This window comes from Botryllus schlosseri, chromosome 12, assembly GCF_051294905.1.
Source record: "Botryllus schlosseri isolate E-star chromosome 12, Bs_hap1, whole genome shotgun sequence".
In the NCBI taxonomy this organism is placed as follows: domain Eukaryota; kingdom Metazoa; phylum Chordata; class Ascidiacea; order Stolidobranchia; family Styelidae; genus Botryllus; species Botryllus schlosseri.
The window spans coordinates 6,100,047-6,127,419 of NC_137247.1; the positions used below are offsets into that span (position 1 = coordinate 6,100,047).

General features: G+C 40.9%; 1 protein-coding gene across 1 annotated transcript; it reads left to right on the forward strand.

Moving 5' to 3' along the window:
* Positions 1-2,150: 2,150 nt before the first annotated feature.
* LOC145452851 (uncharacterized) lies at positions 2,151-27,296 on the forward strand. The gene is made up of 16 exons (XM_080330987.1): positions 2,151-2,742; positions 4,710-4,957; positions 6,552-6,695; positions 6,871-7,033; positions 7,304-7,466; positions 7,838-7,973; positions 8,662-8,817; positions 8,885-8,925; positions 12,159-12,287; positions 20,872-21,056; positions 21,971-22,228; positions 22,436-22,605; positions 23,948-24,074; positions 25,217-25,296; positions 25,473-25,624; positions 26,617-27,296. Exons 1-16 carry the CDS (start codon positions 2,620-2,622, stop codon positions 26,691-26,693), a joined length of 2,352 nt encoding a protein of 783 aa, XP_080187113.1. The 5' UTR covers positions 2,151-2,619; the 3' UTR covers positions 26,694-27,296.
* Positions 27,297-27,373: the final 77 nt, after the last annotated feature.

Consider the following 27,373-nt stretch of genomic DNA (forward strand, 5'->3'; position numbering starts at 1 on the left):
ACTAAGTAATTATACCGCATGCAGAGACGTGATGATTATCGGGATACCGTATTTTTCTAACAAATGCAGTGATTTGATGATGATTGACACATCTGTACGGAATCATATTCTTGCTTGGTACACGGATTTCCATGTTTATTCGTCATTCTCCTTGAAAAAAGCGCAAAATCCAAATAGGGGGCCCCGGGCGACCGCCCATCTCGCCCACCCCAAAAGCCACCACTGACTGTGGCGAATGGCGGCGAAGTTTTTCGTCCTACCAAAGTTACTTCATGTACTTTCGCACTCCTTTTACAGCATTATAGGCATCAGATGTAGGATTTCCAAGTGGAAAGCTCTAAGTTTGAATCGGATTAGGATTGGAATACCGTATACAAAATTTCTGGACTAGGATTAGGATTTGCAGAGAGAGAGAGAGTCTTTATTTTCATCGAACCAAAATACATAACAAACGGCAGTGATGGTGGTAAAGAAAATATGCGTGCACAGTATTCGGTATTAGATAGGAATGATCGATAAGACCGTGAAGGTCATCTAGTCTGATCACACCAGCATCAAACAGGTACACTTGACTCTGAACAGTCTGGCTGTAAAGAAATGTTTAGTTAAAGGAAAATAGAAAAAAAATTAAAGAATGGTGGCAAATGATCAATGAAGCAATGTCTGGGCGAGGTAGGGCAACAGTGTTAGTGTAACGACAAGAGGTGATCAAGTAGGGCTTTTTTGAATCTATTATAAGGCAATTCACGGATATGTGGTGGTAATGCATTCCAGATGATAGGTCCCGAGTAGTCGGAGCAGCTTCGGATTTCGACTGGATTAGGACATAGAAATTTCAAATCCGCTCATCTCTGATAAGAGGACTGAGCAATATCTGGTGTCAGTTTTTAATAATATTTTCATCATTTCAAAACATCACAAGACTGCGATACAATGAAGAGATAGGAAGCTGTCGAAACAAATTGGAGTAGACACCCACCCTAGCCTAGGCGAAGTAGAGAAGAGGCATGCACAATTGCACATTGCACACACACTGAATGAAAAGTGATGCAGAGAATATAAGACGCAAGCAACAAAATGAGGTGGCGGAGGGCGAGGTCGTGGTAATCCTGAAGGGTACCAACTTTATCAAATTTCGTGATCGGCAAGCCGGTCTAAACAGTGCCCTAAATTGCCTTTTGGTCATATGGAAATAGTGACGTAACTTACTCGCAGTTAACCGTGAGATTTGCTTGTGTCCACACCATTGTATGACCATAGTGTCCTACATGGTGTGGCCTGTGGCCACGAGCAAATCTCACGGCTCAGTGAGATCGAAGTACATCACACTTTCTATCTGGTCATAGGCAATTTGACGGTAATTTTTGACCGGCTTGCGGAGTATAAAATTTGATTAAACGGGTATCAATCGAAAGCTACCGCGGTACTGATTACGAAAATATAAATTTTATTTTTCTCATGGTCCTGGAACCCCCAAAAATCAGCCTCGAATGTTGCTTTGTAACGGAGTTTGGTATTGTGACGGAATAATGGGAGCAGGTGAAGAGCAGCGGAAACAGCAAGCGTATTGGCCATTGTTGCGCGACCAATTAAGTATTCACACTCTCACTCTCGTGCGCACTTGCTTCTGTGCTTCTCAGACGGCATAGTTTCGTCGCAATGCCAAACTCGGCATTCGGCTTCTCAAAATATGCCATTTCGAGTGCCACGCGAGGGAGCTAACGGTAATATGTAATTATGTAAACGGGGTTTTGCATTCTCAAACATGGAAACCCTAAAATAACCTAAACATTCACCCATATATAATATACATTCAAGTATTAACTTAATCTACACCACGACGCGAGAAAGTTTTGTTTGATGTGGGAAGCATAAACACAAATCAAGGAGATGAGACCTTAGAATACCCAACCTTAATGATCACATGAGTAATGTCCGGTCTACATACCATAGGTAGGCCCTATAGTCCCCGCGTACTTAAGGATTAGCGATTAACGAGCTACTAGAAGTGTATTGTTCTGATGTATTCTACACACGCACCGCGATGCTCGTAAAATAATCCAGATAAGAATTTGTTAAATTGATGCCAATCCAATTTGGGGCTTAGGGAGCTTTTTCGGTATCCTGTAATGTCTAAAATCTCTCATCCATGAAATAATTATCATGTACCAAGTAGTTAGTAGCTTGTAACTGTAACAGATAGGTCTACAAATTAGTAGGTCGTCTATACGGGCCTATAATTATATTGTGTGCCGAAGTCCTTGGCATTTCCAAAGCGCCGAAAAGTGAGATGCAAGAGCAAATGTTAGTGGGAGATATCGTATAATGCGTTGATGGTGCTATGCAGAGAACAAAATGGTGGGGCGCTATAGCGTTTATTTTTCTCGGAACTATCCGCTAGGCGTATGCGGTGATTTCGTCGAAAGTCGCACCTACAAAGTCGTGTATACAAAGTATAATTTTTCCTTTCTCGTCCGAATCGCGAGAGATTTCAAACTTTTTCCACTTAACAGTCACGAAACCTGTGACCGGACTTGTGTTCGGTATAGCGATGAGGTAATGTGATCAAGTGGTCAAGCAGGAGTACCGGATAATAACCACGTCGCCCAAAACCAGAATATGCCCGGATTATTTCGTAACTCTGTATTGATTTTAATATTCTGTGTGGGAGCTTATGGAACCCATTTTCGGGGTGGCACGTTTTCTTGGAAAAGTTTATATCAAGTGGACGGTATGCACCAGGTAGGTGAAACTGATTTATTTGAAGTAAACAGTGGCCTTATATTATATATAATCGGTGATACTAATATTTGGAACGGCTCAAGAAGCGATATGTAGGTTACGGTATGAACGAAATGACAATATTTCATAACTTGGAATCAACTTATAAATGTATAAGGTTATAATGAAAAGCCTTTCGAAACACGGAGATCCCAAATATTGTGTTGAAGGACATTCATAGTCGCTTTCCAAATACTCATGCAAAGGTGTCGCACGCCGAGACATTAGCGTTACGAAGATGGCATTCATTTCAAGGTTATTGGGAAGGAATCATACGTTGATGATATACCCGAGTGTCTGTTCATTCGGTATTGTGGATTTAAGGCTTGCGTATAGGACAAATCGTTCGCAACTTTACTGAGCTATTGGGTCGAGTATTGTTTGAGGGTAATCGAGTAGCAACAATTACTTTTAAAAATGCTTTTAGAACTGAGAGAGTTCTTCCTCGTGGCTACACACAGCTAAATGTTACTAACAAATATGACAATCTCCATCGCTGTCGCTTGCGATATATCGACCAATACAGCCAATAGTTTATAATATATTGCACCACGTAATCTGTATTGAAAATTGATAACGCCTCTCATGGTCAGGTGTAAGCGACTATTATCCGTGCACGGATGGTGTGAGCCTCTGTAAGGTTCAGGTTCGTATGAACGCGAACCTTTTTGAAATGTTCTGTGTGAACGCGAACGTGAACCTATGACCACACGTGACGTTATATTGCTAATTCCAACCTACATTTCAGTGAAGTGATAAATTAAGGTACACGACGCCAAGAGACGACTCGGGCCACGTTATGCCACAATGCTGACTTCCTAAACGTCGCCAAATGTAGCAGTTGGAGCAACCAAATGATGTAATAATCCCATGAAATTAATTCCGTCAATTTGCCAACAATTTCGTCGAGAACTTGCAAGGGAATATAAACTAGGGTTACCATATTTTGGAAATGTGAAAAGAGAACACTTTTTCAAAATTTTCCGACTTACAATTCTGGAATAAAATCCGGAAAAAACGGTAAATTTTCCCCGACTTTTCCCCCATATTCAAGCAAAATTCTCAAAAAAGAGGACACAATTTCAAAAAAGAGGACATTTGGGCGTCCTCCGAGGACACTTTCAAAAACGTCAAAAAAGAGGACGTGCGGTAACCATAATATAACCTCACGCCTTAACGATCTAGGCTAGACCGGACAATGTATTCGGAGTCTGACTATTGCCACATTGATATTGAGCATAGTGTAAAACGGGTTTCTATACTTGCTACCGATATGATCCCATTAACAAGTTATACAGTAGCCATCACCCCAGTCGCACGGATTTACTTTTTATGATACAATAAACACATCAAATTGAGATGGACCCCGTGCGCCTGCTATATATGTTGCATTAGGCAGCGATGTATTCTTTAAATCAATTAAATTGATTGATCGAATAAGCATCATTCGCTGAATAGCTATACATGGAGGGTATTTCGCTTTTGATGTTGTGTGATTGCGTTTCAAGCTCGCAGCAGAGAGTCATAAATATTCACAAACGGAAAGCTCGATATTTCGAACAAACTTTTGTAACGAAGCAAGTAAAATTATTGTGATTGTCAAGGTGCATGCTCGCTTGCTGTTAACTATATTATGCTGCCAGCGCCATGTATAGAGTGAGGCCCGCAGTTGAAATGCAAAGAATTTCAACCAAAGATGTTATAATGACGTGAAAAATTGTACTGTATGAAAAAGGTTCACAGTGCAGAACCTACCAAGGTTCGTTTGTGAACGTGAACCTCTATATTTCTAAGGATCACACACTGTAGAACGCGATCGTGGACCTCACGTTCACACCATCCCTGTATATCCGTGCCTATGATTTATTTCAAATCTCTTCGATTGTGATGCATAGCATCCAGATTTGCTAGTTGTTTGCATTCTTCAGATTCAGATAAGCTATCGATTAAGCTGGCGCCGAGACTACAATACGCCGCCTTGCAACGAGACAATGATTCAGAGCATGACTTCGGGATACTCCAGTGGCGCATGGGCCTATCACAATGTGCTGGGTGTTGATATCACTAATGAAGCGAACGATATGATATGCACAGCGTACGACAGTTCCTTAAATTGGGCGTCCGGCCACAACAGTTTTGTTGTCGGCATCAATGCCACCGGTATCTTTCAAATCAGGTAGGATGGCGTGTCCCCAACCATGCAAAGGATTATAAACCTTTCAGTTCTGATTATATACGGTGATATTTCACTACCAAATACTATAAATACCTGATATTTTTATAAAGTATAATAAGTGATATCAGTAGGGAATGGTATAACGGTACCCGAGTGCGGATACCGCGTATATCTCGGTTATGGTTATCATCCCGGTATTATATTAGGCAACAATACTTTTAGGAATGACATATCGTTATCAGTCATTATAATTATTTTGTGTTTGTCAAAATTATCTATAAATGATTTTTTTGTTCATTTAACATTGTTGTTGATGCGCAGTTCATTTTGTGTACCTATATTCTGTCGTAATTGTAGTAATGTGGTAGATTTATGTTTCATAACTAGGTGAAAATTTAGGGTCGGGCAGGTTAGTAAAGCTTACCCCCGATATCGGTAGGGTTGCGCTTAAAGCAAGCGATGTTTTAAAAAACTTTGTGTAAAACATGTTATAATTTAAACCGTGTTTTAAAAAAAGCCTTTTAAAAAAAAAATTGTGCGTTTTTTCAAACGTTGTCTAACTATGCCATAATTGTGTAAATACGTTCAAATACCGTGTAGCATGAGCCTACGGGCGATTTGCATCCATAATAGTCGACGTATACGATGTGGGGTGGCTGGAACTCTCGAATTAGTCGTCGGTTCAACAGGTTTAGCATGTAGTGTAGATATATATTATTGGTACGGAATGGGTGTTCTGATGATTGTTACCGCAGGCAGTAAAAATGCTGGTGTAGTCCGGGTTAAATATATTTTTGATCCGTTTATGACAGTGGTCGGAAGCTCTTTTCGTCGAAAGAGACATAGTCGTCCCATATTTTCAATGGTCAAAGTAAATCCATTGTGACGTCACAATTTAATATTCGTAATGGCAAAAAACAACAACAATAAAAATACATGTTTTAAACAAGGGCCTTGTTTTAAACATGATTGTTTTACATTGATTTTAGTTTTAAATGCAACCCTAGATATGGGACTACTGTTCAAGGTACGATTATCAGCGTTCCTTTCTCATCGAATCCTGTCCTAATCGTAACAGTACATTTACAACTGATAATCTCTTAGTGATGCCTGAGCTATTAACCCCTGCTGCCGAGTTTGTGATATCGTGTGATAGAGTCCTCTATACGCGCACTTCGCCGACTACTAACATGTAATTTCGTTCTTGATGTTGTGTGATTGCGGGCCAAGCTCACAGCAGAGAGTCACTAAATATTCAAAATCGGAAAGCTGAATATTGCGAGCAAACTTTTGTTTCAAAGCAAGTAAAAATTTTGTTGGTAAGGCCCGTTTAGTGTTTAATTTATTTTTATGCTATCAGCGTCATGCAAAGAGTAGTCTGGAGTTGAAATGCAAAGAATTTCAACAAAAGATGTCATAATGACGTGATATATTGTAATAAATAAAAAAGTTTCACACTGCAGAAACTATACCAAGGTTCGTATGTGAAGGCGAACCTCTAAATTTCAGAGGTTCACACACAGAACGCAAACGCAAACCTCACGCTCATACCATCCCTATTGGAAATGCTGTTGTAATCTATCACATGATTCAGCTTCACCGGGAACTCGTGGATCAGCGGAACTGTATCTAATGCAGTGAATTGGGCACTCACTGCCGGTAGTATTGATGTGGCTCCTAGATCTGATACCGGCATTGCAAACCGACCGCCAACCTCCACAGCTGCTACTATGATTAGGTAATATGCTTATGAATATTCCAGTAAAATGAGCTCAGAAGTCTCGAATGTTTTACGATACCATTATATGTGCCGTATACCTCTTCACGTCTATACTTACCCTGGAAAAGTAGAATACTACTAGAAACCGTCCATGCCCATCGCCGACCGATCGGCCCTTTCTTACCATACCCAGGTTGATACAAGGCTGTCCTGAGGATACAGTCATCACGTACCAGGACGAAGATAATGACAGAGTCACATGCCGTTACGCCAGGAATGATACCGACCCAGATGAGTGTGGAAGTGTATGTAACGGCGTACTTGACGATGGATACCCGCATTTCACATTGAATCAGGTCTGCAAGCATATGAGTTTGTCTTTCTTATATTTTTGTGTGATAATAATCTCGTTGTTCGAGTCAAAGAATCTTTTTAACATAGTGGTTATAATCGTTTTCAATATTCCTGAATACCATATAGTTTGCTGCCGATATAATTAGATGCCATTTTTTAAAAACTTTATAGTAACGTATATATGTATAGGTATATTAGTAGCATATACGCGTATGACAAAGCGATGTGGCCACATTTATTAATGCCAAATCATAATTCGATTCTGCATTCAGACAACATGTACCGTTCACTATGACGGCGGCGGCGGAGCAGTATTGGTAATCGTGCCAATTATTTTGGAAGATCACGCAACGTCTAACATCGTACTCGCCGGTTCCAGGAACGTGTCGACGTCTCAATACCTTAGTCAGATACCTCTACAGTTTATATTAGAAGGTCAGTTTGTGTGAACGCCTGGTGTAACGATAAATGATATTTATGCTGTATACTCGACTTCAGTATACCTGTACCAAAATTTAAACTCTCGGTATGGCAACCTGAATTTTGTGATTTTAAATCATATTTTTGGCCATTCTCCTGACTCGCTTGAGCTTTGTTAAAATAAAAACCCATTTTGCGGGTTGCAAATCAAGGAAAATCGGCATAAATATTATCTGAACACCGCATTTGAACCGCGCTGCACACCCCTGATATAACTTGATCCGAGTATGATCTGTTAATAAATAATAACCCTTTCCGCAGAGCATAAGAAGCATGATTATAGAAAATATTGTTGTACCGGTTTTATGCATCATATCATATTACAGTCGTCGAGAGCAGAAGCTGCAACGTCCTGCCGACGTATCCGTCCTTCTCGATTGTGGAAAATGAGGATATCTCAATTTTCATCAACGGCACGTTCAATCGAACTCTATACGCTTACCCCAGCTCCAATATAACAACGTAAGAATATAGAATGTAGTGCGTTGTATATCAGCAGAATCTCCTATTGCAAGCGTACACTAATGACCAAAGAATGCCTACTAAATTTTTCCTCAGCCTTAATGTCGATATGTACTAGGGAACAGTGGCTGTAGATAGGTAATATGGTGTATACATTTGTCAATAAAATGGCGGACAACCCTCACCCAAAAGCTTGAAATAAATTACGCGACCGTCAGTGTGATGCTGTATCGGAAATTAGTTTCCTCGAAATTATCATACTGTCATCAGTCATCCAACACTTACCACCGTAGGGGAAGCGAGTGGCGCAGTTGGTTAAACACTGCAGTTACGACACCAATGGACGCTGGTTCGAATCCCGGTTCTGATCAACTTCTATGTGTCGGAGGTTTCTCTTGGCTCCTCTACGGTAGTGCATTGAAAAGCCCAGAATGAAAGTGAGCCGTGCTACGAGTCGGCAGCAATGACCACGATGGGGACGCATGGGGGCGAGAGAGAATGAAGAATGACAGCGAGAGAGATTGAAGGACGTTCCCAAGATTACAATAACAAAGCAAAGACCTCTGAACGTTATGAAATTCGTGTCGTGGAGCACAAGGCCTAAAAAGGCGATAAGCTCCACTGTGTTGTGCCCATTATTACAATACAATACTTACCACCGTAACTGCAACAATATTTAATTGGTTAGGATAACGCAATTCATCATACTGGGGCCGCTTGGAATGTGGACAGAACCAATTACGAATGCCGGCGAAGACTTGTACTCAACTCACCTCATCTGGCACCCCACCTCTGATCAAATCGGAACATACGACGTTTGTTATTACGCAGCAGATTCTGAAGGGTGGGATCCGCGCATGTCACGCTAGCATACACCGTGTATCGCGCCAAATACGGAACTTTTTTTTCAGCTCGAACGGAAGACAGGTCTGTTTCACGGTCACGGTGTCAGGTAATGTGGAGATATCGTCGGGTCATTCTTTAGTCGTCCAAAAAATGGGTTGTGCCGGTTTGAAAATACCTATTCTTTTGCGGGCCGGTATTCAAATACACAAATGTTGAACATTGACAATTAATTGCAGTACTACATCGTCGTTATTTAATGTGAGCCTTCAGCTTGTTTTTCCACTATCATCTAGGACAGTGGTTCTCAAACTTTTTTCGACATAATGATAGTGCGCGCCCCTTACCGTCGTATCAAAAAATATTGCACAGAGCAACCAGAAAGTTTGCAATCCAAACACATTGTTTGGTGGTATGGTAGGTAATATAACTGTTGAAATACTTCTCAAATATGGAATTCGGACTATATACAGAGCAATATTTGAATACTTGAATATTTTGTTAAAATTCATCATGTGCAGTGGCAGAACTTAGCACGTAGATATTATAGCGATTTTGGTGCCTATAATCCCTTCTATCACCCCCTTGACCTGAGCTCAAACGTACCTGACCACGCACTAAATTAAAAAACGAAATGCCACGGTCACATGCATTCACCAGTTCACTCCATTCAGGGACAGATTCTGATTACTGCACGGTTCGGTATCAGTCAAAACCTATAGCATCAGTGTGTATAGATAGCACAACGCAATTATGACATTTGAAATAAAAATATAATTAGTATTATTTCCATTGTAGAAACGTGGAAGTTTCAGCACAAATTAAACTCAGTCCGAGTTCAAGAAACATAATTTCTCTCCGGCGGCATCGCGCCTCCCCAAGGATGCTTTCACGCCCCCCCCCCCCCCCAGTTTGAGAACCACTTATTCATAAATTATAGAGCTTAATCACTCAATTAGGGTTGCATTTAAAACAAGTGGCGTTTAAAAAGACTTTGTTTAAAATATGTGTTTTGAACAAATGCTATTTCAAAAAAAATGGTTATTTTTTCCAAAGTTTATGATAATGTCATAATTGTGTAAATCAGTCCGGAAAATATTGTAGTATGACTTTTCGAACGACTTGCACTAGATATAGTCGACGTATACGATACGAATGGCCGGAACCCTCGAAATCGTCGTCGGTTTAAGTAATTAGCTATATATCACTGAAACATATTGGATGATCTGATGATGACGGCCAGCCGTCAAAATGTTGCAATAATCCTGGCAAATATATCGTTTTGGTCCGTTTAAGTGTGGTCGGGAACCCATCTCGTCAAAGGAGCCAAATCGACCCTATATATTCAATTGTAATTCTTATGTGGCCAGGCCATGCATAGCAATGTCAATCCACAGTGACATAATGGTCTAGTAACAAACAAAAAAACATTTTAAAACAAGTTTTTGGCAAGAACCATGTTTTGAATTGTTTTTGTTTTTGATTTTTGTTTTAAATGATGATCCAAATGGCAACAAGACCCTCTCCAACTGCCGGCAATACACATGTTTCGATTAAAGAGATTATAGCAGTGGTCGGGAACCTTTTTCGTCCGAAGAGCCATATTGACCCTATATTTTCCATTTGAACTCCCAAAGAGTCATACATGTCAATCAAATGCTACGTCACAATTGAAAGATTGTGACGTCATGGTAGCGCAAATTCGAAATCACTACATGAGATTAGTCGTTTGCATCGTATTTTCTTGTAAAAACTCGTACTAATTATACTGGTTGCCTTGGAGTAATGAGTAGGCCGCTATGCGAAACTGGAGTTAGATAGATCTTTTGAAAGGTATATATTTTAATTGTATTGCAATGAGAGGCATGATACTTTTCGAAGCTTAAGACAATTAACATTTAGATTTCCAACAGACGTGGACAAAAGTAAAAGTATGAATGTACTTGTTACACGCTCTTTTACAGTTATTGCGTTTTGGTGGTGCATGATATTCCTGATGGCTGGTCTGGTTGATAATTGTTGAGGTTAAGCTTCATACAATATTTGAGACATTCGTCAGTTATACGAGATCGAAGGTTCGTCTTGATGCTATTCTTAAATGCGGGGACCCGTGATGACATACGTAGGTGGAGCCAAACATGTATCACGCAACTTGTCTATTTATCGTTCCAAAATAAACCGTGAAAGGAGAGGTAAGGCATAGGTGAGGCATGGCCGCAATTCACCCTAAATCTCTTAGAATTTATTTTAATTGATAATAATCGAATGTAATTGTCGCACTGATTCCGATTCGACTTCTCAATTCTCGAAGTATTCGGCGGCATCATAACGTTGCGCCACACGCCTGCATTTGAACTGCAACTACAAAGCTACGGTATCAATCAAGAGCGTGAATAGCTATGGCATTGTTTGTAATTTGTATTTGTGAATGTCACTTCCACGGCAGTTCATTTCTCGCAGTAGATCAGGAAGACAAGGTGTATCTGAAAACTGCATTGTGATAAAGGCGCCGCTACCGCCATGTCGCCTAATTTGTCTGATCAATCAACGTATATCGTGCAATCCAAGATTTCGTGACGGGTTAATCGAATTTCGAAGTGATATTGGTCGCCGGCGCGACAACAACTTAAGCTTGAGGAATTTGAAAAGGGGATCCGAGCCCCTAACCCTGAATACGCCACTGTATTAACCTCTCAAAGCATGTTTATACTGCCACAAGAATAATTATACTGGTAGCGCTGAAGATTTATTAAAAAGTTGCTGCAATATTGATAGATTTAGCACAAAAATAAAAATTTCGCAAAGAGCCATATCTTATGCCCAAAAGAGCCATATATGGCTCGCGAGCCATAGGTTCCCGACCACTGGATTATAGTATATCAATTAAGATTCAGGCAAAATTTAGGAAGAGATCCGCAGAATTATCAATTTGTCTAAAGGGGTCCGTTACTATACAAAAGAGTATGATATATATATTTCACTAACGTGCGTAGCATTGCACTAATTGGTTGAATTCAGTACATAACTTTTCGCGGACCACGGTTTTGCCGACCACTGGTGTAGAAAATATGGTTTTGTACGCCCATTCACAAAACGTACTGCACAAACGCCCCTTCTACGGTGAAGCTAAGGCGGAGCGGGCCGGCAGAATTATAGATGCGATTATATGCTTCTTGCTTCAATAACGGATTACGCGAAGCTTAATCTGACCAATTTAGCATAGTTCGTGCCCCATAATTTTCAATATACATTTAGTAAACAGTGTTACAATCAGAACAAAAAAGACCGCCGGCCGTGGCATCTCATGATTGACCTTAATATGAATGTGATTCATGTTGGCAGCTGCGGCAGGTCCTTGCGAGATTGGTAACGGCGGGTGTAGCGATATTTGCGGCTTCGATGGGTACGACCGCACCTGCACTTGCGCTTTGCCTTGCTGGAGGTTGGATTTGGACGGAGAAACGTGTCTGCGTAAGTACTAAGTAGCATGCGGGATAATACTACGGCTGGGTACGACGGTTCGAGAATACTCACATCTGAATATAATGAATGATTCATTGCGAGTGTAGTTAGAGACCATTTCTCCTGTACTGAAATTATACGGACCTTTCCCAACAATTTACTAGAACTATAATTTCGACACTTTGCCACCAGCGTGGAAGTCATGAAACCCCAATTGGACGTGTCACAACATCTGAAACATGCAGTAGTTACAAAACCATCCAGGTTAGCGGAAATGACATTTCTGTGAATCGGTGATCAGCCCACATCATTGTGAGTTCTATCAAAAATCCCGATCGAGAAGGTATTCGAAAAGATATCAAATTATTTGCAAGTTGCGTAGAATTAGCACCAATTTCTTTGTGCTCACATAAACGGTACATATTTGAAGTTGCCATATTATTATTGAAATAAAATAGCAGTACTCTTAGGCTACTTCTAAATACCGGTGTCCTGAATGAGTGCGTTCAGTGCATGCATTATTTTGTTATATATTCCTGTATGCGCCATCGCTTCATGTGCTGCCGTTAAACCCAAAATATGATATAGTGGTCCACTGAATTAGTGCAGATATAGGTGATTAGAAAATGCTGAAGACATTTCCAGGGTCGATATCAACATGAGCTGAGCAATGAGCAATCTACATTGAAAATCTGATGTAACAAAGCGATGTAGTGAGCTAACAACTAGTGGAGATTCGTCGGTCATTGACCTCCGGCAGGTTTACCTCGCGTTTCACGCGGCTGTGCGCTGCTGCAAATTCAATACACATGAGGCTATCGTTAACAGAATATACGTTGACGCCACTAAAGTACTATCACGCGGCGTTTCAAACGAAGTCACACATGCCGATGCCATCCGTTGTCTAGAAGTGTGCGATGGTTTGAAACTTAATGGAGTGATTAGAATGATGAACGTGTTGCGTGATGTCAATTTAGGCCAGTGGTTCTTAACCTTTTTTCCTCCAGCGCCCCCTTTCAAAAATTATCGTGTTACAGCGCCCCCCAACCGCATATTGTAAGGAATGTAATAAAGACAATGAGTAAGAGGGAGGGCCGTAACAGCACTTCGTCATCCCCCTTAAAAATGATTGCCTTGCGCACCCATAGCGTGATAAACCAAACTTCCGAGGGCTTCGCCCCCAAGAACCCCGTAGCGTGATTTCGATGGTCAGCAAAGTTTGTGTGGCATGGTCGCCCTAGGTAACAAAATTTTCTATAATGCATGAATGAATAGGTGGTAATTACATATACAAGTCGCTATAAACTTTTTATCCTCTCAGCCCACGTAATCAGATTTACCAGTAGCGCTGATTGAGCTGTTGTATGGGAAGATGGAGGGCACGTAAATAATAATTAAACATATTCGGGAGTGCCCGTAGGTACAATTAATTCGTTACCAGGGCCGTAACAGCACTTCGTCAGCCCCCCAAAAAACGTTGGTCTTAGCCCCCCCATCGGGTGATAAAAAAAACTTCCAGGGGGCTTCGCCCCCAGACCCCCTTTCGGCTATCCACTATTTGCTGATACTAGTCATCTACATTGGGTGTCCATTTACTGAGCCAGATATTCCCGCCTAGACGCGCCAAGCGCGAAAAATTTCAATAATTAATGATTGAATTGGTAAATATGATCGGGAATTGCATGTATATTGATATCAAATTTTATCCTCTCTTTGCTCACGTAAACAAATTTACCGGTCGAGCTGAGTGATGTGTGATTGAAAAGGTAGGACCCCTCAATAATAATTATACATCTTCGGGCTTATACCCGTTGGCAGGAACGAAACGTCACTTCATCAGGCCCCCCGAAAAAAACTTGGGTCTTGGGCTCCCATAGGGCAGTGGTTCTCAACCTTTTTCACCTCGCGGACCGGTAAAATTTCAAAAAATGTCTGACGGACCGGTGAACTTTCAAAATTGAAATGGAGCCAAAATGTAAAGTATGCAACCATTTTTTGCAATTATATGGTGCTAGAGAGTTACATTTAGAGGTTTTTGATCGTAATTAATTATGATCATGATGACGTCCATGTGATTTTCTGGTAGTCAGTCTGCTGAGTCGAGGTAAAATTGCCTTGTCCAGTTAAACGTGCTACCGCCGAGAGTCGTTCACTGTCGCGACGAAGGCCGTGGGTTTAACTGACCACGCCAACTCGAATAGTATTCTTCTCTTTGACAATATCGAGAGAAGAAGCGTTTCGGAGTCGAGCCAAGCACCTTGTCGTGCTACCTTGCTCATTATATCCACTGCGACCGAACGCATAGGCTACTCTGTCAACTACGAATAGGCCACAATGCGCGCCGGAAGAAAATACCTCACAGCAACTATACAGGCAATCCGTGCCGAAAAAGTACTTTTTCGGGCCACCCCAAAAACGTTTGTCTTGGGCCCAAAAGGCGCCAATAGCGAAAACTTTCGATCATTCATGACTGAATCAGTTTTATCGCTGCCGAATTTTCGGCACACCTTTCGGAGTCCCATGTTAACCTAACTTGGTTATGTGTTGGTACGTAGTGGCGTGGTAATGGCTGACGCCCAAATGCCTATTTCTATAAATCATGCGTATTTTTCAGAGAAGGGCATCTAATAAGCAAGACATTTAGTGACAATGAATCGGGTCAAGTGCGAAAAGAAAATGGAAAATGTTGGGAAAAGATACAAAAAATACGCTATGATTTATGTTCATTTGCAAAATAATTTTGGGCTCTTCTCAAGCTCGGCCCCTCTCCAATTGGGCGGTTTGGGCTGCCTCAGTTACCGTCCTGCACAAAATGAATGAATCGAAAACGAATGATCACGTGAACTGCTCTGTACTTGTCGCTCGCATGTCGTCAAATGACACCACGTCTTGAACTTTAAGTCAACTCGAACATGTTTTCAGCCCTAATGTTACCTCACGAAGTTCTGAATCAGTTTAAAATTTGACGTTTTTTATTATTTTGTCAATGGACAAGCCTTCACCATTGCATCTTCAACTTAAGGTATAAAATTGTAATATACCTGGCGGACCAGCAGGAATGTTGTCGCGGACCGGCACCGGTCCGCGGACCGGCGGTTGAGAACCACTGCCATAGGGCGATAAACCGACCGCCCCCATCATGTTGTTCGATTTGCCACGAGATCAGCTGTACTGTTTAGCGAGCCAGTGCGAAGTGCGAAAACTTTCGATAATTCATGATAAAATCGGTCAATAAGATCATGAATTGTATATATATTGCTATTAATTTCTTGTCCTCTCTGCTCACGTTACCAGATTTACCGGTAGAGCTGAGTGAGGTGCAATGTTCCTTCTAAGCTGCTCACGTGCGCAGTGCTGACATGGTATCTGTGCACAGAAAATCTACGTTGCGTACAACTAATCCGAAGTTTTGACCCTTTTTTAGTCATTACGCACTGTTGTCCAAGGATCTGCGCAGTGAGTTTATTGAGTGTACGCAGACTCATCAAAATGTAGAGCGAACATTGTTAGGTGTCTTGGAAAGTGTAGGGCCCGTAACTAACAACTGAACATATTCGGGCGGGCGAACCCGTTGGTATGACTTCGTTGCATGATGTTATTTCGTGACCTCCTGTCTGCTATATCAAATAATATAGAATCGCCCAACAGGGATATCGCCCAACAGGGATATCGCCCAACAAGAATATCTAGTTTTAGATATCTCTGTCGCCCAATCGTACTAAACTAAAAGACGAACACGATTTCAAATTGGTATTTCTTCACTGGCATATAATTTTTCCCTGCCGGATGGAATTCGTCTTCTGGGGTTCAGATTGCCAACACAGGAATATTCGGTGCCAGTCATTTAGGCGCCCATGTACAATTAAACCTATATGTCTTTTGTAGGCTATATATAACGAAGTTTTCGGTGTTCATTTTCTCTGAATACTCATTAAGGATATGTCCTACCACCACATCATCTACTGTGAAGCCATTTTTCTCCAGCGCCCCCCCATACCGCCCCCCTGAGCCCAGCGCCCCCCATATCGCCCCCTGAGCGTTTCCGCCCCCTTTCAAAATCGCCAGCGACCCCTGGGGGGCGCTGGAGGCAAGGTTAAGAACCACTGATTTAGGCAGTGCGAGACACTCTTTCACGCAAACCCGCTCTTTCGTCATTTGATCGATGCCCGTGAATCATAGGCTAGTGGAAGTTAACACATACGAAGTTTAATATTCATTATTCATGCATTCGTTGGTTTGCTACATAACTTCTCGCATCGCTTCGTAACATCGGCAAATTGCGACACATCAGAATGACAGGTAGATGTCCGCTTGACGTCTATATCCAAACACGCATATTTACTTCTAATATCATTAAGATGTACACTGGAGTTAAACATTCGTCAATTGATCTAATTGCTTTTCGTAAAATAACCGGTAACCCGAATGAACTAATGAAATATGTACGAATCTGCGCTCTTATACTTGCACATTTGAGCTACGAGCTCTGCGCGATCCTATATATTCTACTTCGATACTCATGACACGATTATAATTTACATCACGTTGCTGCGCGTAATGACTAGGGCAAGTTTTTGCAGCTTTTGCAACTTTTTTTTACAGCTTCACACAGCTTCCTAAATGCTCAGAAGTTATGTAGTATGGTGTTTAAAGCTGTTTCGAGGAGTCTTATATTGCAACGTTTTGCAAATTTCCTCCATTTTTTTCATGAAACTTTTTGCAACCTTTTGCAAGTTTTTTCGATTTTTCATGCAGCCAACTTTTTATGGAAATATTTGGCATTATATGTAAATAGATCGCTCAATTATTTCACCGGATCGTTTAACTTTGTGGTCCTTTCTGATTTGACTTACATTCATGCTAGATCGCCAAAAATTCTATTTTCACTGGTTTCACTTTTCCAGGCTATTTATTTTGTTGAAGTCGCCAAAACTGAGTTTAGCTACAGTGTCTTGGAACCGGATCGATTCAAGTATCTCATACCCTAATAATTTCAAGGAACTTGTCCAGAAATGCAACTTTTGTGAAAATAAGTGCAACTTCCCACGGATTTGACTGCAACAAAATCTTTCCCTAGTTATGACTAATGAGGAATGGTCTCCGTTTTCATTCTCCGCCCGGGACAGGTGATACGAATCAGTCATTTCGAAACCAATCTTGTCTTCCTAATATAGAATCAGATAGAATTGAATCAGATCAACAGGAATAAACACATCGCGCGTCTTTGATCTTTTTGCACAGCGTATAGGAGGGGTTTCGATTGCGAGAGTTCGATTTCCGATGCGCCAGTCGAGCGCCCGCACAAAGATACAAAAACAAACGGTAGGCTCAGGCAATCACACACAAGCTATTACATCACTGTACTCAGCAGTGAAAAACACCAGTATTTTGACGTAGGCCCAGAGGTGGTCAAAGTAGTCAAGAAAGCTACTCAAGTAGAAGTAGAAGTAGTGACGAAAAAATCTACTCAAGTACAAGTAGAAGTACTTCTTCCATGAGCAACCTACAACTACTTGAAGTAGAAGTAGAATTGACTGACTTTAAAAGTACTCAAGTAAGTAAGTAGTTGTGAAAACGATCCTAATTCGTTCACATGGATTGTAAAAAGGTGCAAATTGAGCTATGCGAAAGGTGACGAGCCTGATTCATATTGATGCATACCAGCAGGTATCCAATTTTCGATATCATAAGGATAAGCATTCGTCCACACTCCACATCATGGGATGAAAATGATAGTATTGATATGGAAATGCGATACTAATCATCTGTTTACTCAAACAGCACGTTTTAGAAAATATCATGGTATTGCGCACTCCCCCATAATATAAGGCCTGTAGTTTAGTCGAAGTGCAATACGGAGATGGTGTGTTGGATACGGTGTAAACACATTGTGCGATTACTAAACGTTAATAAAAAATATGGTGGACCGTAAAAATGCTTTATTGTGTCGCCAGAAAGAACATCTATACACGCTGGGAATGTTCCATTAGTGTTGTTTTGTCATTCGGCTATTTTACTAGAGATAACTAACCTCCGTAGGTTAGTTATCTATAGTTTTACAGCTGATTTTTGTGTGTGCTGTACCGTAACCGTGCGCTGATTACTAGGGATGGTGTGAACCACAGAAACGTTCAAATTCGTGTGAACGCGAACCTTTTTGAAAGGTTCTGTGTGAACGCGAACGTGAACCTCATGACGTTACGTGACGTCTTATTGCTAATTCCAATCCTATCTTTCAGTGAAGTGATAGCCTATATCAATGTACACTTGTACGTACAGTGTACACGATACCTAGCGACGACTCGGGCCACATAATGCCACAATGCTGAGGTACATATTGGCGTTTTAAACGTCGCTAAATGTATCAACTGAGGCAATCAAAGAATATAATAATCCCATAAAATCAATATTTTCCGTCGCTTAGCCAGCAATTTCGACGACGACTTACCAGGGAATAAAAGCTTACGCCTTAACTGTCTAGCCCAGACCGGACAATGTATTCGGCGTCTCAGTATTGCTACATTGATATTAGGCCAGTGGTTCCCAACGTGGGCGATATCGCCCCCCAGGGGGCGATTTGGCGGTCTAGGGGGGCGAAAATGACGAAGGGGGCGACAGGGGGGCGAAAATGGACAAAGGGGGCGACGGGGGGCGAAAATAGCGAAGGGGGCGATGACGCGTCTAAACGGCTGACTTTTTTTTTTTTTTAGTCAACCCACGCAAAATTTAGTTACAAAAGTGTGAAAAAGTGTGTCAAATCAGACTTCGAGCCGAAAATTTGACCATTTTTTTTTTAGTCAACCCGCCGGTGATTGCAATTTGTATGCCGAATTTTCGGTACACAAAATTTGGGGGGCGATGATCGGTGTTGACCTTGAAAAGGGGGCGATGGGTCGAAAAAGGTTGGGAACCACTGTTTAGGCAGAGTGTAAAACGGGTTTCTATACTTGCTACCGATTTTACTCCATTAACAAGTTATACAGCAGAAGCCAACACCTCAATCGTACGGATTTGGTTTTAATGATACAGTGAACCTATAAAGTCAAGATTTACCCTGAACATCTGCTAGATTTTTTACATCAAAAAACGATATCAATCTCATTGATTGTTCGAGTAAGCATCATTGCTGACTACGCATTTCGCTCGTGATGTTGTGTGATTGCGGGTCAAGCTCACATCAGAAAGTCACAAACGGTAATTAAGCTGGATATTTCGAGCAAACTTTTGTAACAAAGCAAGTAAAACTTTTGAGATTGTCAAAGTGCATGCTCGTTTACTGTAGTTTTTATACTGCCAGCGCCATGAATAGAGTAGCCCGCAGTTGAAATGCAATAAATTTGAACGGAAGATGTCATAATGAAGTGAAAATTGTAATATATGAAAAAGCTTCACAGTACCGAACCTACCAAGGTTCTGTTGTGAACGTGAACCTCTAAATTTCCCTACTGATTACTGCCGTTCGCGACTCTGTGTAGCCTACTTGTCATTATTATGTCACAACGACAAAATTCTTTCTATATTTTGAACTTGGTTAACCTCATTTAATGGCGTTCACTGCTGAAGAGAGCAAGTCGAAAAGCTTCCAGTGGAATAAATTTGGCAATATGAACGTATTGTTTGCTGCAAGCTTTATTTCTGGAAATTGAAGGCATTACTGCACTTGCTTTTATACTTCAACATGTATGTTTTATCCAGAAAAAAGAACTGATCTTAATTAGAAATCAAAATATATTGTACTGGGAATTGCAAGTGAAATCTAAATTTAAAAACGGAACATGTATTCAATGTCTTTAGTCCAGAAAGTTTCGAAGGTTGGTATGCTGAAACAGCTCTAAAACTAAAGAAAAGTCAGAGTCCACTGTTCCAGCTTAGGACACGCCATGGACAGCTAGATTACGCTATGATAAGTAAATGCTAGATTGCGAAACATCAGTTTCAAACATTATGATAAGCCATATATACAGCGATGAAATATTTGATATGGCGAAGGGTGACAATGCGGTGTGAACGGAACCACGCCAACCCGCCACCTAAATTATACTCAACGAGACTTTCGTGAAATCATACTGGATACTCCGCATTCACTGTGCGCGAAGCGCGACCAAAATTCTAGGCTTAACTCAACTTTTATGAAAATGAAATGTCGATACTCCGTGAAAACAGCCCCGAAATTACTCAAGCTATCTTCCTGATTGAAGGATTAAACTACTTCTACTTGACAAACTGAAAATAGCGAAAAGTAAGTAAGTAGATCACAAAAAATTATGAAGTAGAAGTAGAAGTAGTGAAATTCAGATCTACATGAGTAAGTACCAGAAGTAGACGAAAACTACTTGAGTACTTCGAAAAAGTAGAAGTACTTCGTTACTGACCACCTCTGCGTAGGCCTGACCCTCTTGATTCGGGCTTGGTGGTGAAAGCCCGATTCTTTTTTTATTTTGCCCGTCCTTATTCCTTACGACTCCACCAGAAACGTAAAAAAGCTTAACGCCTCTCGTAATACACCGGAACGTTCATTCAAATCTTTTAATTACGATCAACGAAATAGGTTTGCATTTCAATATAATCGCGTGAATATCATTTTGATTTTCAGCTGAAATGAATATCAGCTGTGATGGGCAAGGGATGCGGATATCTATGGACGAATGCGCGTCAAATCACACTGTGTTCGCAGGGGACACTCCAGATCACATTGCGCAAGAGCAATGCCAGTCTACACGGGAAGGCAATCATTACTTGTTAAATTGGGAAGCGAATACGTGCGGAATGACTTACCAAGTACGTCATCTGTAATGCGAAATGTTGTCTCTATGATACAGCCACAGCGGTTCTAATTAACTCGGGGTACACGTAACGCTGATTATTTGGAGAGGCTACAAAATGAAGTTATCAAGCTCTGACTTAATTTACGTGGCTTTGAACTACTCTATCATTCTTATAAATTTTTATGTGTTATAGTAATTCGCTCCTGTGATAGCTACATTTACTGATGCGACTCTTTCTTGAAAATACTTTACGATTCGGCTTCGCGGTTAGATAGGGTGAGGTAAATATTGACTTGTTTTAATGAGCATCATGAAATAACATGATATCATGTGTTCGTGTGCACGAATAACCTTTCATAAAACTTTGTTTTCGGACAATCTCTAATGATGACTAGAATATGCTAACTTTGTTTTCACGTATGCGCTATCGAGAAACGCCCCATTGCAACCAATGCAGAGCAAACGCAGTTTCAAACCATCAACGCTAGATGATTAGGCCATATCATGAACTGAACATGAACATGAACATGAACAATGAACATGCACAATGAATGAACAATGAACATTCATAGCGGTAGGGCTCCTCCATTGAAAACCGATCAAGACTAACCAGACATGACCGAATTTATTTTCTTAACCCTGTTCCAGATTTGAAATTCAAATACAATTCCGTGGCGACAGAAAGTTATATGAAAGTGGGACTAAAATTGGAAATATTTAAAGTCCATGTTCAAGTCCAAATTCAAATAAATTAAATTCAAATCTAACCAGAAGCTATAGGATACTTGAGGCGGGATTGGCTAATTGTAACCAGCGGTGAGCATTTACAGGTCATGCCAACGCAGATCAAATGATACTTATCCTCGATTTAGCTGGAGATCCAGGTTAGGAATTTCCCTAAATCACGACAATTGCTGTTTATCATAGGTGAACCCTGTTCAAGTGCAATACACCGGGAATTTGTGGGTGTGGTATTCTACCAGTACCAATTCCTCATCAGTTATTATGCGAGGAGAGTATCGTCGCATACCGGTGCAATGCAGCCTGTCTATCGCGGAGGAACTGTCTGTTTCGTTCATCCCGCAAGTTCCGTTCGATAACGAGTCTTTCCCGGTCGAAATCTACCTGGAGGGATTCGGACAATTCGTATTCTACTTTGAATTCTACAGAACATCTGCCTTCTCGGTAAGTTCACGTTTGCAGTCTACTTACTGCTCAATAGGGCTGCATGCAATAGCGTGAGTGAAAATTAGCTGAGCCTATAGTTGCTGTCCGCGCGGTTAAACTCGTCAAAAATCCGCGGACAACGGCGTTCATCGTAGGTTTCAAAAATATCTAAACCAGCTCAAAATCGTACAAGTCTTGATTTTATTTATTCATATTTTCATTCAGTCAGTCATTGCGCCATCTGAATACCCTATGACTGTGAGCACGGCAGATATGATATACTTTGCGATTGGTGCAATCGGACAGGCTGGATTTGTCTTCTTCACCGAACAATGTGTAGCAGTCACATCACCCACAGAGCATACCCAGCTCACGTACACTTTTTTGAAGGAGGGGTAAGTAACAACACTGCTACAAAAAATTACATGCCTCTTTTGATAGATTTTCAGGACTGGGTATAGCTGGAATCGGGGTTGTAATGACTCGAGTCATGACTCGACTCGAGTCCGACTCGGGTCACGATTTTCTGATGGCTCGACTTGACTCGGGTCATTGCGCATGACTCGAACCAAGTCACATGACTCGAGACCCAGACGGCCAAGACCGACATTTCATTGTAATTTCGAAGAATAGTAAAGTAACCACACTATTGGGATTTCGTCTATCTATAATGGTACTTGAAATTGCGACCAGAAACTGATAGGAATGAGGGATTAGTATAGTATAAATGCGAGCCATTCGATATCACCGAACAGAGTTATAAAAAGTAGGTTTAACAAGAGTTTAACTGGAACATGTGCAGTCAACACAATGACTTGTGGCTCGGTCTAGACCAGTGGTTCCCAACCTTTTTCGACCCATCGCCCCCTTTTCAAGGTCAACACCGAACATCGCTCCCCAAATTTTGTGTACCGCATACAAACTGTAATCACCATCGGGTTGACTAAAAAAAAAAAAAAAGGTCAAATTTTCGGCTCGATGTCCAATTTGACACACTTTTGCAACTAAATTTCCGTGGGTTGCCTAAAAAAAAAAATAAAGGTCAGCCGTTTAGACGCGTCATCGCCCCCTTCACTATTTTCGCCCCCCGTCGCCCCCTTTGTCCATTTTCGCCCCCCTGTCGCCCCCTTCGTCATTTTCGCCCCCCTAGACCGCCAAATCGCCCCCTGGGGGGCGATATCGCCCACGTTGGGAACCACTAGAGTCAAAATACCATGACTCGGACTTGACCCTCTGCTTGCTGACTTGGACTCGGACTTGACTCGGTGGTGAATTGAAAATGACTCGACTTGACTCGAGTTAAAACTATAAAAGTGATATTGACTTGTGACTTGATTACAACCCTGACTGGAATGTAGCTTAGATGTAACATTCAACATAATCTTGCGTTGAGCATTAGCATATCAGAATATTTCACTACGTCAATATCACGACAAAAACAGGCAGGTTACTTATAATAATACGATATTTTCTCCAGTTGTATTTGCAATTAAACTAATACTTGAAATATAGCCTATATATAGTTACGGGCCGTATTAAAGACGATTTTCAGCATCGTGATATGACATAGAAATGAGTTTCCTATAGTTGTTCTTCATTAGAATGTGGTTGATATTTTGACATTCTAGGCGAGTGACAACAGTTGCTACTGTGATATACATCGCTACGGCGTTCACATGTAATTGCTACAACAGTAGACTGACATGTAATGTGTAAAACGGAATTGAATTTCATTAGATGCCTGTTGGATTCTACTCTATCAAGAATACCAACTGACAATCCGATGGAGGAAAGATTGAGTATGCAAGCTTTTGACTTTACCAATGCACTAACATCCTCTACAGTTACGGACATATTGCTCCAGGTTAGTTGCCTCAAAGAAAACATTGTTCAGATTATGGAATTTGGATAGGGCGACGTCTTCTCGTTTACAAACTCATACTAGGGATGGTGTGAACCTCTGAAAGGTTCGGGTTCGTGTGAACGCGAACCTTTTTGAAAGGTTCTGTGTGAACACGAACGTGAACCTCGTGACGTCATATTGCTAATTCCAACCTTATCTTTCAATGAAGTGATGGCCTATATTAATATACATACTTAGCGAAGACTCGGGTCACATAATGTCACATTGATGAAGTGCATATTGGCGTTTTAAACGTCGCTAAATGTATCAACCGCGGTTTGAAGGCATATAATAATCTCATAAAATCAATACATTCCGTCGCTTTGCCAACAATTTCGACGAGGACTTACCAGGGAATATAAGCTTACGCCTTAACGGTCTTTGACAGACCGGACAATGTGTTCGGAGTCTGAGTATTGCTACATTGATATTGAGCAGAGTGTAACACGGGTTTCTATACTCGCTACCGATACCATAAACAACAAGTTATATAGCAGTAGCCAGCACGGATTTGGTTTTAATGATAGAGTAAGGATATGAAGTCAAGATTGACCCCGTACGCCCGCTCGATTGTTAACATCAGAAAACGATATCAATGTCATTGATTAGTTGAATAAGCATCATTCGCTGACTACGTATATCGCTCGTGATGTTGTGTGATTGCGGGTCAAGCTCACAGCAAAGAGTCGCTAAATATTCACAAACGGAGAGCTGGATATTTCGAGAAATTTTTTGCAACAAAAAAGCAAGTAAAACTTTTAATGTTGTCAAGGTGCATGCTCGTTTAGTGTTGATTTTTTATGCTGCCATGAGCGCCATGCATAGAGTGACCCGCAGATGAAATGCAATATATTTTAACCAAAGATCTTATAGTGAAGTCCGAATTACAATTTACCAAAAAGGTTCACAGTGCAGAACCTACCAAGGTTCTGTTGTGAACGCGAACCTCTAAATTTCCGAGGTTCACACACAGAACGCGAACGTGAACCTCGCGTTCACACCATCCCTAACTCATACCATACTTCCATAACAGAATTTTTATGCCGGCTACGTACCAATGGCTTTCTCTAAAAACTGATGTAATAAATGATTTCACATTTTAGTGTAAAGTGATGATATGCGACGCTACCAACACGACTTCCAGATGTTTTCAAGGATGCGCTTCCTCCAATCGTAAAAAGAGGTGAATATGCATAGATATTGACCATCATACCTTTTGGATTGATCCCAATGAAGGCAGATGTGACATCGTTCCTGCTGTTGATTCCTAGTATCATACAGTCAAGGCCTATCGCCTTTATGTCTAGTGTGCAAGCCTACATGAATATCGCGAAGCAGTAAGTATCGATGTGCTTTCAGGTCCTTTACTGATCGTTCAGAAAGCAACAATATTGATGATGACGATGTCTACGATGATAACTCCGTCGCATTTCTAACGCGAACCGCAGCAGAGTCTCCATTGCTAAACGTGAAAGGAAGAATTATTTTGGTCAAGGAAAAATCTTCCTCGGGTAAATTTACTTTCATTAACAATTACCATTATTTGCTACGTCAAACATGATGTGGTTTTGACACACTCTGTTGATATGGATGTCTTAATATTCATCGCCTATGGCATTATTGCGACGTGTCGCGATCACATCACTGCGCTTGCCATTCATCAGGACGGGCAACATTACTTCGCCAGGTCCCCTCAAAACGGTGATCTTGGGACCCGGACATTTTTCCCACTGCCAGAAAAGTACGTTCTCCTGTTATAGGGAATTGTGTCAGTAGTCGCGCGAGGAGCGAAAAAATGTCATATTCAGAACTGAATTTTGACTATATTATTGGTAATTGCATGTATTGCTATTCATTTTTCCTCCTCTCTCACCTGATCAGATGTACTGGTAAAGCTGAGGGAGGTGTGATTTCAGATAGCAAGCGCAAAACTATTCCGCGTCAATATACAATTGGCAATATATATATATATATATTGATGGTTTCGGCCAACATACGGCGGTCATTTTTGACCAATGTTTTATTTGGTAACACTTCGCGAATTCGCACGTTGGCCGAAACTTCAAAAGTCTTGGTGTGTCGTGAAGTGGAAATGGCCGACGCTGAAATGCCTATTTTTGTTATATAAAATATGCGATTTTTTCGATGGGGCGTAGAGGGTACCCATCCATATTTAAAAGCAGAAAATCAATGACGTTTAATCGCGCGAGGCACGAAGAAAATATCGAAGTTATAGGAAATTTCCCACAAAATACTCGGTAATTCAAGGTGATTTGCGAAATAATTTTGCCCCCCTTCGAGCTCGCTCCCAATTGGGAGGACTGTGGTGCGGTAGTTACGGCCCTGCTATTTATGACCTGTACTTGTGTAAATAGCCTAATTATGTGCATTGTAAAACGTTTATACGAGATAAATGTCCAAAATATTGAACTATAACCTGTTTACGATTTACCAAGCACATATTCAGGGCAATATTCATCGGGTCTGATTTCATTTTATACAGATGTCGTTGCAGCAGATGCTTCAACTCTCGTGATTGCGATCGGCATGATATTTTTCATCTCGACTATTTTTATATGAAGAGAAAACTTTCCTGTATACATACAACACCATGGAATTGTTACCATTTTCACATAATCTTTTTCTTTTTCTTTGCAAACCATATGAAGAACTTGGATTCCTGCAGCTGCAGCGCGATTTGCAAATACGCATTTTCAAATAGCTTTGAGTTCAAAATGACTAAATGCATATTTGCCTATTGTTTTTTTTACGTTTAAGTTTGTACTAATCTTTTCACACTCAGTTCTAGACATCCCTGATTGCAGTAATTGCGACTTTCTTTTTATACATGAAAGTATAAATATAGGAGTAAATATATCAATCTCTAGCACTTGTTACTGCAATCTTAGGACTCACTACTGTAATTTTATGCCTGACTTGAAATTTAAGACGACCTGAAACATTCAAAATCTTATTTCAAAAGACTCGATTTCAACCGACCTTACCATGTATACGTATTACGTACAAAACACCATTATTGTTGTTGTTGTTTGTGGTTTTCATGGAGTTTTTCGACTACAATGGTCATTCACACCAGACCGATATTCTTATCATGATTACGATACACCATCTTTAAATGCTGATGACCGAAATATACGAACGGAAGTAATAATGTTTGTGGTACTGGTTCTTCTCTGAAGAAAGATGACACTGAAAGCAGCTGTATATATTAGGGATATACATATGCTGGAGATTAGACC

What these genes read in the sequence shown, in the direction of transcription:
- LOC145452851 (XM_080330987.1), top strand. Translation starts at nt 2,620, where the DNA reads ATGCCCGGATTATTTCGTAACTCTGTATTGATTTTAATATTCTGTGTG. An exon ending in TTTCACGGTCACGGTGTCAG is followed by an intron (nt 8,926 to 12,158) that starts GTAATGTGGAGA and finishes TCATGTTGGCAG; the next exon opens with CTGCGGCAGGTCCTTGCGAG. An exon ending in CGTGCGGAATGACTTACCAA is followed by an intron (nt 21,057 to 21,970) that starts GTACGTCATCTG and finishes TGTTTATCATAG; the next exon opens with GTGAACCCTGTTCAAGTGCA.